Below are 12,209 nucleotides of genomic sequence, written 5' to 3' on the forward strand. Positions count from 1 at the left end.
CACCCCTGCATTACTACAAAAGACCAGTGATTGTCTTTCCGCTGTGTCTAACATTATGTCCTCCCTCTGCCTAAAACAGAATCTGTCAAAAACTGAACTCCTCGTCTTTCCTCCCTCCACTAACCTACCTGTGCCCGATATTGCCATTTCTGTTTGTGGCTCAACCATTTCTCCCCAGCAACAAACCCGCTGTCTTGGGGGTCATTTTTGGTTCAGATCTTTCCTTCACTCCTCACATCAGATCACTCGCTCGTTCATGTCATCTACACCTCAAAAACATCTCAAGAATCAGGACGTTTCTCACCTTTGACTCGGCAAAAACTCTTACTGTAGCTCTTATTCATTCTCGTCTGGATTACTGCAACTCTCTACTTTATCGGTCTCCCTCTTACTAAACTCTCCCCTCTCCAATCCGTCCTTAACGCAGCAGCCAGGATCATATTCCTCGCCAACCGCTACACCGATGCCTCTTCCCTGTGCCTTAAAACTAAAATCCTCCATACTCCAAACCTCGCACTCCCGTCTCCAAGTTTTCTCGCATGCTGCACCAATTCTTTGGAATGCACTACCCAGGATAGTTCGATTAATCCCCAATACCCACAGTTTCAAGCGGACCCTAAAAACCCATTTCTTTAGACTGGTGTATCGCCTAAACACACTCTGTCCGTCCCAGTTTTCCCCCATATTAAAATCTTCAATTTCAGGTTCATATCAACCATGCACTTAATAGCCTCGGTCAGGACTGTACACATACTGGCTGGCGACCAGTCCATGTATTATTGTCTATCCTATTTAGCATATCAAGGCTGTATTATACAATATATGTACATTCTACCTTTTGTGTCTCCCCCATTTCCTCATAGACTGTAAGCTTGCGAGCAGGGCCCTCACTCCTTTCGATATGAGATATGCTTATCCTGTATTGTCTGTATAAGTCCCCCCTAAAACTTGTACAGTGCTGTGGAATATGTTGGCACTATAAAAATAAAAATGTATTATTATCAGCACTGACCCCATTGGGACTCACAATCTAAATTTCTTATCAGTATGTCTTTGGAGTGTGGGAAGAAAAATTAGTACCTGGAGGAAACCCTCGCAAACATGTGGAGAGCATAAAAACTTCTTGCAGATGTTGTCCTTGGTGGTGTTTGAACTCAGGACCCCAGCACTGCAAGGCTGATAATGTTTTTGTGTTGCCGCCTAAAAGTTTCCAGGGTTGGAGTCTATCACTGCGATGCACACTGCTGTCTTGGGGAAAACTACTCAAGATTGTCTTCAAGCATGTTTTGATATTGCAGCATGGGCGCGTCCCTTTTCAGGGAGGCAAGCAACTGGCAAAATTTACTTTTGTACCGTGGATCGACTAGAGTGGCAACCCAGTAGTCGGCACTGTTTTGAATCCTAACAACACGGGCAACAATCATGTTGCAGATGGTGGCTCATCTCTAGTGGTGGCTATGTGGCGCCACAGAGGTACTGCACCTCAGCCAGAGGTGTGACGTCTCCTTCTCTCAGGTAAGGAGGGAGTGCTGCCCGGAAACACTACACTGCTCCAGGCCGGCTGGAAGGGCAAGATGCATGTGCACAGTGCTGAGCCCTGTCCCTGGCTGGAGAAGGGGGAACCTAAAGGTAAGGGGAAACAGTAGTGGGTGTGGGTGGAGGAAGTAGAGTAGGGGAGCACAATAGGAGGTATATAAAGGGAAGCCATCTTAGGGTGGCAGGACAGTTCAGTAGGTCAGTGAGTGAAGACAGTCTGGGAGCAGAGTCTCCTTTAGGAGCTCTGCCCCACAAGTGGGGCCTAGTACTAGAGGCCCAGGAGGGAAGCAGAGGAGTAGGCTCCGTTCTATTAAAGGGATCCCAGGGGGTACGGCAAGTGCAGGACAGCACCCGTACGCCCCGAATCTGTCAGAAGACAGGGATCAGGCCGCAAGAAGGGGACCGGCCCCTGGACCAGCCGTGTTACTTCAGGTCTTGGCTGGAAAAACCGGAGACTTCTGGCTTTTATAGTGCAGTTTCCAAAGCCTCATCCTAGTCACCGTGAGGGTCAAGCAGGTCCGGGAACTCAAAGTTGCCCAGAGGGACTTCAAAGCACCCGAGTGCGACTGTGAGTGGGGAAGTGCAGGGCAGGAGGGAGAAGACCCAGTGTGAAGTCAGTCTAGAGAGGAACATAAAGTGGGGTTCCGTCAGGTACTCCTAACCTATCTGAGGAAGAGCTGAATCCCTGCTGAACGCAGCGCGACGTGGGAGGCTGACACCCTCGCAGTGCATCAGTGGAATTTACATGAGAACTGTGAGTAAAAACTCGGATGACTGCACCGCACTGCCTCCGTCCATTATTTCAGCTGCGCCATCGCTACCACCTGCACTACAAGCCCCAGCATCACCAACCGCCATCAAACTCCACACCACCCCGGGGGCCTGCTCCACCTGTGGGGAGCAGAAACACCTTAGCTGCCATCCCATCACCCCCTGGAGGGCTGCAGCAGCGCTGGTAATCCTTACCAGGTACCACAGGTAGCATCACAAACTATTTACTTGATCTTTATTTTCTATCCAAGTTACAATCCCCCTTTTTGGTTGACCGCCCTGGGCCACAGACCGGGCCAGCCACTCTGACATATCCCCCACCAGCATCCATAGGCCCGACGGTCAAGTACCCCATTGCCCCGGGGGCGCGTCAGCTACAGGGACCCAGAATTCTATTATTTAAATGAGTTTTATAATTCTATATAAATAAATTTCCTTTTAACTCCACTTCGTTAATCTGCACAATCCTGAGAAATGTATGGCCTATTCATGGAATATGCTGTAAATGTTTAATGGATGCAAGTCCCTGCATATATCCCTAGAACAGGCACCTGGCACAGTGGATATATGGCATTTCCTATCTATGCCATAAATGTCTCCGATGGAACAAAAACTTTTAATGGCCTATTTCTTATATTTCCCAAGGGAAAGCTAGAAGAGATTTGCATTGAGCAACAAAAGGAGGCTGAAAAAGCGATCCGTACACAATTTAAGATGGAGCAGATCATCTACTGCCAGGACACGCTTTACGGTGGCTCTCTGAAGGACGTCCGGGCAGAGGCAACTAATGAAGCAAGTTCTACAGCTTCTTGGGGAAAAGTTGCATCACCGACACAAATACAACTATCTGTCCAGGAGATGTCGCAACACATCCAGGCGTATTTCAAGGTTAGTCCTGTATAATGTGTTCGAATATAGAGAAACGACTTAAATTTATTTTTTTTTTAGGTATAAATTTATAACTTGATGCTATTATATTATAGAAAAGGGCTCTGATCCTGGTTCTCTCTGCCGGCACCCTGTATTGCAATCTGCATGAATTCTGAAATCCTTGTCCTAAATGAAGCTCATCGTCCCTATACTACCAGTGCATCTTACAATAATACAGTCCCGGCTGCAGAAATACAACTGATAAACCTGCAACCTGCTCCTGCCCCATTCACTATTGCACTTGTCTATTTTTGTCTTTTTTTTCTTTTCTTTTTTTGCAGTAAATCGTTCTTTTATGTTGTCTATTTTCTACTTGTACATCTGTCTCTTTTTTGTGTCTGTCTGCCATTTTGGGAGTGAAGGGTTTTTTTCTTTTTTTTTTTTTTTTCCTCCACCAGAAGTGTTTGCAAAAAATGTTACTTGCATGCAACATTTTTAAAAGATTGTGACTATTTTGCTCTTAAAGTGAACCTGTCAGGGCATATAGCGCTATAAAACAGGCGATATAGAGTTAATCTGCAGGTTAATGGCATTGTGGAACTGTCAGGATGCTGTACTGAAAGTGCGGGACCCAGGAGAAAATCCATTTTATACCTCCCAGGGCTGTGAGCGGTCATTAGAATTGCTTCAGGTACTCCTGCATAACTGAAAGCCGGCAGCCCGAGACAAAGTTCACGTTATTTATCGGCCATAACAGGTTCCCTTTTAAAAGGTGCAAAAAAAGAGCTACTATAATACTGCCCCCTATGGACAAGAATAGAGCTACTCTAATACTGCCCCCTATGGACAAGAATAGAGCTACTATAATACTGCCCCCTATGGACAAGAATAGAGCTACTATAATACTGCTCCCTATGTATGATGTGCTCCCTGGGCCGTGGGGTACTCGGTGCTGGGCCAGTCGTTGCTAGGGGAGATGTCACAGTGGCAGGGACCCGGTCTGTGACCCAGGGCGGTCAATAAAAGGGGATTTTATAGTTTTTATATTTAATGTTTGTGACGCCACCTGTGGTATGCGGCTAAAGGGAGCCACCGCTGCGGAGCAGGTCCTCTGGAGCTGATGATAGTGCAGCAAAGCTGGTTTGGCTCTCCACAGGTAGAGCTTAGCTCCAGGGCAGTGTTTGTTATAGGTGATGCTGGGCGTTGTAGTGCAGGGGGTGATGGTGCAGTCTTCCGAGTTTACTCACAGTTGTTAAGTTTCTCAGGTTACAGGTTCCGGACTACAACCTCCCACATTGTGCTGATTTCACCAGGCAGGGGTTCAGCAATCCCTCAGGTAGTTCAAGAGTGCCTGACAGGACCCCTTTCTATGTGCCTTCCTCAGTCGTCTTCCTGCGCTGGCTCTCACCCTCCTGCCCTGCGCCTCACAATCAGTGTCCCAATCCGGTAGCCTCGGGGCTTGTTGGGCGACCTGCAGTCCCCTGGACCCTCTGTGGCCACCTTTTCGTCCTTATAATTGTGGTTGTGGCCACTGCCCCTTGCAAGTACAGCAGCCTCCGGTTTCTAGCTGAGCCTTGTAGTTCTCCACTAGTTTAGGGGTCGGTCCCTGCTGCGGCTCGATCCCTCCACCGCCTGGCAGATTCGGGCGTACGGGTGGCCTCCAGCACTTCCCGTACCCTTGGGATCCCTTCTGTTCCTGGAGCCTTTCTCCTGCTCCCTCTCCTCTCTGTCCTGGGCCTCTCCGCTAGGCCCACTCTGGGGCAGAGCTCATGCAGAGCCCCTGCTCCCTCCACTCCTCCTCTCAGACTGAACTCTCTGACTCGACTGAACTTCCTCTCCAAGATGGTTCCCTTTTTATACAGCTTCCTTTCATGCTCCCCTAATCTGCTTCCTCCACCCGCACCCACTACATGGTTCCCCTCCACTCCAGCCAGGGACCAGGGACTGTGCTCTCCATTAGGAGCAATCTTGCCCTGCCCTACTGAAGTGGATGTGTTGGATGCAGGTGTTAGGGTCTCGGGCAGCACTCTATCCTTAACTGAGAGTGGGATACCACACCTCTGGGTGAGGTGCAGTACCTCTGTGGCGACTGAACCCTCAGGGGCGCCACGTGTACAAGAATAGAGCTACTATAATACTGCCCCTATGTACAAGAATACAACTAGCCTAATACTGCCCCTATGGACACGAATACAACTACGTACTTCAGTGTAACATATAGGAAGCCTAACCTTAATGGATGTATCTTATTTATTTATTTTTTCTAGAACACGACCGCCCGTTTGTCTAACCAGATCCCCATGATTATTCTTCACTACATGCTCCATGAATTTGCTGACAAGCTGCAATCACAAATGTTGTCCTTGCTCCAAGACAAGGAGAACCTCAGTGTGTTACTGATGGAGAAGGAGGACCTGGCGAGGGAGCGGAAGGATTTACATGAGCAGATGAAGCGCCTCCGTGCCGCCCAACAGCGATTGGCCAAATTCCCATGCTAGAAATCACAATTTTATGTTAAATGAGATGTTACAAGCAGTGGGACTGTTAGTTGGTCGCTACTGGATCCCCCTTTTCTTGTGGCCAATTTTGTAGTTTTTATTATTGTCTCAGTCTGTCCTGTAGAGTGTCTGTCTGTGTTCTGACTGGTGAAAGGTATTGGAGAGGTGGTGGAAACCTGCCTCTATATAGTGCTATATATAACCAGTGCCCTGTACAGTAACAGGACCCTACTCGTGTGCCCCTATACTGTAATTAATGTCCCCTTGTCCCTTGACTTGAGCCTATTTATAATACAAACACTCCTGTCCATTCTCTTAGTAATAATGCCTCCCGTGCTCCTATTATAAGGAGAAGGATTCCCCAGTGTACCTCTGTATAATGATGCCCCCTCCCCTCTATTGTGCCTCCTTATAATAACACAGCCCTCATATAGCATGATGGTTCCTCCAAAGTCCTCCCCCACATTAGAATGGTTAGCTCACAGCCCCCCACATAGTGTAATGATCCCACCCCCAACAGCCGTCCACATGGTATGATGGTTCCCCCCACAGCCCTAATAGGGTATGATGGTTCCCCCCCCACAGGTCCCTATATGGTATGATGGTTCCCCCCCCCACAGGTCCCTATATGGTATGATGGTTCCCCCCCACAGGTCCCTAAATGGTATGATGGTCCTCCCACAATATTATCGGCACGACAGGCCACCCAAAAAAACCCTAATCCAACCTTTGCACAGCGGAGTTTCGCCTGTTTCAGACTCAAGACCGGAGGGTATGTATGCGTTATACATAGTCCTGACCAGTGGGCACGGCCTCCCTCGCCATACACTTGTATAGAGCTGAGGCTGCTCCCAATCTAGTGCCAGGGACGGCAAATGGGCATGTACGACTAGAGGGCGCTTCCTCTCTTAATACAAGTGTATGTAGAGCGAGGCCGTGCCTACTGGCTGGTAATATGTATAACACATACATACCCTCCGGTCCCGGGTCTGAAACCAGCGAATCCTTGCAGAGCACAGTGCATTCACTGGGGGGGGTTCATAAGTCTGCAGTCATACAAAGGGGTTGTCCGGTCCAAACCGATAAGTCTGCAGTCTCTCTAAGACACACTGCAGTAGCAATGTCGCGCCCCCAGGGCAATGGGGTACTCCGAGTCCGGGTTGATAGATGCTGGGGGAAAGGGATATGTCACAGAGGCTGGCCCAGTCTGTGGCCCAGGGCGGAAAGTTTATATGGGGTTTATAGTTCAATCGTGACGCCACCTGTGGTTTCTGGCAATTTGTACCAGCACTGCTGCAGACCTCTGAGGCAGTTGATAAGGCAGCTGGGATGGAACAGCTCCCCACAGGTGGAGCGGGCAGTGTGGAGTTTGATGGTGGGTGGTGATGCTGGGGCTTGTAGTGCAGGCGGGATGGGGCAGCAGGAGTAACTGACAGACGGGGGATTCGCTTCAATACCTTTACTGGTGTGGATGTCAGGTACGGTCCAGGGTACTCGGTAGGAAGGGTGCACTTCAGGACTTCTCCCCAGTGAGCGGGTATAAGGCCTCCTGGTCCGTGTCTGCCTCTCTGTATGCTCCTGGCAAGCCTGCAACTGGGCCTAGCTTATGTGTCGTGCTGTTCCTTCACCGGTCACTTGGTAGTAGGACCTTCTGCTGGCAACCACTATCCCTGGTAACGCTGGGGCCTTCGTGGTTTCTGGTCCTGTTAAGGGTTTAGCTTCAGGTTGGCCAGGGACTTGTAGTCCTCCTGGTATGCCGGTGGTCCCTACTGGGTATAAAGGGCCCTGTAGGCGCGGACCCGGTGTCTGGTTTGTATTTCGGGGTGAACCTATGACGCTCCTCTGCCGCCTCAACTCCTCTCTCCTTTCTCGTCTTGCCTTCGGCCACATTCGGGGCCCTCAGAACTCGGCAGCAGACGTGCTGCGTCTTTGCTGCTCTCAGCGTCCGCACGCTCTCTGAACAACTAACTGAATTGAGCTTCCTGGCTCCACTATATATATAATCTATATATAATAAATATATATATATATTTATTCGGGCTCCCTCTGGTTGTGTGAGGTGGAAGTGTTTGTATGTAATGAGGGCCTCTTGTGTAGAAGTCCGTCCATGCACCCTGGGTCCTGTGGTACCTGTGCGCAGCAGGGTGCTACAGCAACAGGGTAGATGCTTTTATTTTAAGAGACTATTTAGAAAGTTGCTTAACTTTTGCATTTAGAACAAAATGGTAAAAAAAAAAAAAAAAAACTGTATGAAGGTGAACATACAACACATTTTTCACATGAGGGTATGTTTGTATTGTGAAATAAAAGTGCCCCCACCGTACATGAGCTTTGTGTGATTCCTACACCTTTTGATAGGTTTTTGGGATAACGGAGTAGGGAGGAGTGAAGACAACCAGGTACAAGGAGCTGCTGCACCATGATGGGGTTACTGTATCTGGTCATACATTATGCACGGAGTCCAGTTTTACCAACGCCAGGTAGGAATTCAAGATAAACAAGGATTGTTCTTCTGCAAAGGGGAAGCCATCTTTTTTTATTAGTAATAATTGACAGGTGTTTGTATAAAGAATAAAAAAAATTCCAGTAGGTCCTGGAGCAGAAGAGGCATGACCAAAACTGAGCAAGTGAGCGTTCCCACCTGTAGGCACTCAACGCAGGTCCCAAGCCTTCCTCATGACCGAGCTATCTGAAGAGGGGCTGGATATTCTAGGAAACCTGGGCTCTGGAGGATCCAATGCCCTTTCCTCGATGGCCATTCGGATATTCTGGGCAGGAGAGATTTGGTGTCCTGCTTTGGGGGAAAGGGTAGAAGGTGTCATCTGACCCATTTGGGCATGTCGTCGCCACATAATGCGGGACGTTCTGAGACGTTGTTCCTGTTCCAAATTAAAATCTTGGAAAGCAGGAGAGCATTTCCAAAATAGTCTAGATCTATAAAATCTAAATCCTGCTCTCACAGCCATAGCGCCGTTTACATTGTCTTATCTCTGACTTTGCCCTTTCACATGGCCAAAAAAGTTCATTGGAAAATGGCAACAATCCATCTATCATGGAAATGTTAATCACATTGACTGCAGCTTCCCAAAATAGACAAATTTTTTATTTTATTTATTTTTTTTACACAAATTACTTTTTTCAGCATTTGCCATCAATATGTAGAAATGTTGATTTCCATGAAATGCAAAAATAAAGAGGATACATTTGGCAGAAGTTTATTATACATTATTAATTGAAGCCCCTGCACACATTGATCAATACTTCAAATTCTTCAACACATTGGCAAGTCCGTCTTCTGTATTATTGCAGCCTAGATAGACCATGCAATCGTTTTGTGCATACAGCACCCAGGCAGACCTATGAGTCTCCATAGTTAGACCACAAATAACTCCGTAGTCTGATGCTGCAGTCAGTGTCACCACAAATAACTCCGTAGTCTGATGCTGCAGTCAGTGTCACCACAAATAACTCTGTAGTCTGATGCTGCAGTCAGTGTCACCGCACTTCTCCATCTTTTCCCAAATCAGTTGGGCAGAAGTAGTTTAAAGAATAGTAATTTTTTTTTTTTTCATTAACTTTTTTTTAAGTTTATAAGTACTGGAGAAAAGAATATAAAACTATACATACCCTTTAAAATATGTTCTCTGTGCTGATGGCTCTATTCAAAGCATCCAAAAGGATGGAGACCTGGTAGACCCCATTATAGTCAATGGGGTCAGAGAGGCATCATCCACTGTTATATCCTGAACTTTTCAAAGGCTTTTTTTTTTTTTTTTTGCACACCTCTTCTAACACTGCTTTTACCGCTGGCATTGGATCAGCATACACACGTCCTCCTCACATCTAGGAATTGGAACTCCAGAGTTTTAGTTTTTTGTTGCTTGTTTTTCTTCCGCTCACCGAAGTCTACAAGTATGATCAGATCTTCACTGCAATATATATGTTTACCACTAGGTGGAGCTGTACAGGAAAAATTTAAGCATCCAGGATAGAAGGTACAAAGCTCTGTTCCCCCTGTAACAGCACACCATGTGGTCAGACTCAGTACTGCAAGTAAAATCTACTGCTTTCAAGGGATATGCGACGTATACATCTGCACATTCAGATAGTAAAATATAATGGTGGATCTAATGATGTATCTTATAATAAGAGAAGTAACAGTGCATCTCAGTGCATGGGTTGTCATGAGGCAGTGGTCGTGAAAACTTGCCTTACTTTTTTTTTCAGCAAAGGCACCCCTCCCCCTCCACTTAGGTTAATATAAAGTGCAATATCATGTCTAGTCCCCATTTAAATTACTAACAAGTGCCAATCCTGGCGATTAACCCCCGTAGATGCCGCAGCAAAGACCATAGCATCTAAACAGAAGAAAGGAGCTGCCTCACAATTGCATTTTGCACGACACCTGTGTGTTTTCATGGCTTCCAATGATGATGGGCATAAAACATTGCTATACAGAAGGATTGAAAGTAAATTATAGCAGTGATCAGATAATGGCATTATCAAGTAACATAGGAAGTAAAAAAGAAACAAAAGTGGTAAAACAGACAAGGCACAAAAGTTTGATTTATGCAAAAAAACACAAAAAAAACCCAACACACATAGCCGTAAAGTAACTTGTAATGACCCGTACTTTAACATAGTAAAACACAAAAAAAGTGAAAATAAACATATAGAATTGCGTTTTTTTGATCATTTTGCCTCCTAAAAAATAGAATTTTAAAAAGTAAAAAAAAAAAAAAAAAAAAAATTGTTCAACAAGAGAATTAGGAGAACAAATATACAATGTGATTGTATTGGAAACCTGTATAAGGACTATGGCACTATATGGCACCTCAAGGGGTATCTGACTCCAAAGCTCTAGATGGGGGGATATTTTGTGCGGATACACATATAACATAATTCACTGACTCTTCGCCCATCTGTCCAGCAGTCGGGCTACTGACCGTATCTTTGAGCGCACACAGTAAAAATGAACTTGGAAATAAGTTAAAGCACAAAGAAATAAAAATGACATCTATATATGGAAAAGTCTCGGACTCGCCACAACCGTAAGTCACGTTTAGCGTCTGTTTAAAAGGGTTGTTCAGAATAAAAAAAAAAAAAAGGCTTCTTGGTTCCAAAAACAGCACCACCTCTATCTGCAGGTTGTGTCAGATATTGCAACTCAGGTTTATTGCAGTGAATGGGACTGTGCTGCAATTCCGCACACATCCTTTAGATGGCGCTCTGTTTTGGATGCAAGTTGACTTTGCAACCAATAAGGAAATGTACGTGTAACCACATCATGGTATTTCCGCACAAGAGAACATTGGCATATGGCGATGAAAATCCATAAATAACCAAATCGTACCGGAAAGCAACTGAATACAAAAGATTTCCACATCTGCTGATAAAATCAATGCAGCGTCTGTAAATGTCAGTTTGTAGATGGCACATGACGCCTAATAGCGTAGAAGAAAAACATGAATTGGCCACTAGATGGCGCCGATGTGACGCTATTCACAGTCATACAGCAGAGACTTTTGGTCGCAGTCCTCCATCGAGGTGTGCAGATAACGCTCCAAAACCCGTAACAGACACGTAAAAGCTGTCACACGTCCTGACAACCCTCATAGTACAAAAACATACAATCAGGGCGTCCGCCATGTCCTGCTCCGTCATGTGTATGTCTGCAAGGGAAGCAGAAGTCATATTAGGAAACATTTCCACGCTATATTCACTTTATATCAAATCAGAATTTGATAATACCCCATTATCGAGAAGAAGAAAATAATTTATCCAGTTTTCTTTCCTACTGCTCCATCTCATGAGATCAGGATAAGTTATGTATGTACACAGTGACTGCAGCGGCAGAATAGTGAGTGCAGCTCTGGAGTATAATACAGGATGTACATACATTACTGATCCTGTACTGATCCTGAGTTACATCCTGTATTATACCCCAGAGCTGCACTCACTATTCTGCTCGTGCAGTCACTGTGTACATACATTACATTACTGATCCTGTACTGATCCTGAGTTACATCCTGTATTATACTCCAGAGCTGCACTCACTATTCTGCTGCTGCAGTCACTGTGTACATACATTACATTACTGATTCTGTACTGATCCTGAGTTACATCCTGTATTATACTCCAGAGCTGCACTCACTATTCTGCTGGTGCAGGTACTGTGTACATACATTACTGATCCTGAGTTACATCCTGTATTATACTGCAGAGCTGCACTCACTATTCTGCTGGTGCAGTCACTGTGTACATACATTACTGATCCTGAGTTACATCCTGTATTATACTCCAGAGCTGCACTCACTATTCTGCTGGTGCAGTCGCTGTGTACATACATTACATTACTGATCCTATACTGATCCTGAGTTACATGCTGTATTATACTCCAGAGCTGCACTCACTATTCTGCTGGTGCAGTCACTGTGTACATACATTACATTACTGCTCCTGTACTGATCCCGAGTTACATCCTGTATTATACTCCAGAGCTGCACTCACTATTCTGCTGGTGCAGTCACTGTG

The 12,209-nt window shown here is 46.0% G+C and overlaps 2 protein-coding genes across 3 annotated transcripts in view; one reads left to right on the top strand and one right to left on the bottom strand.

Annotated features, from left to right (window-relative positions):
- LOC141248249 (interferon-induced GTP-binding protein Mx2-like) overlaps positions 1–7,709 on the top strand; it is a 21,030-nt gene extending 13,321 nt beyond the window's left edge. Inside the window, 2 exon segments of the mRNA XM_073669336.1 lie at positions 2,953–3,195; positions 5,445–7,709. Of these exon segments, the coding sequence (XP_073525437.1) occupies positions 2,953–3,195; positions 5,445–5,675 (474 nt within the window). The 3' untranslated portion in view covers positions 5,676–7,709.
- Positions 7,710–9,876: 2,167 nt separating this feature from the next.
- The window catches only part of TMPRSS2 (transmembrane serine protease 2), a 42,738-nt gene continuing 40,405 nt past the window's right edge, over positions 9,877–12,209 (bottom strand). For both annotated transcript variants that reach the window (XM_073668473.1, XM_073668471.1), the window contains exon 14: positions 9,877–11,347. In XM_073668473.1, coding sequence (XP_073524574.1) covers positions 11,336–11,347 — 12 coding nt within the window. In that variant the 3' untranslated portion in view covers positions 9,877–11,335. The remainder of the gene's footprint in view (positions 11,348–12,209) is intronic.

The sequence above is a fragment of the Phyllobates terribilis genome, unplaced genomic scaffold, assembly GCF_046119375.1.
Source record: "Phyllobates terribilis strain yellow unplaced genomic scaffold, ASM4611937v1 Scaffold_2__4_contigs__length_985480577, whole genome shotgun sequence".
Lineage (NCBI taxonomy): Eukaryota > Metazoa > Chordata > Amphibia > Anura > Dendrobatidae > Phyllobates > Phyllobates terribilis.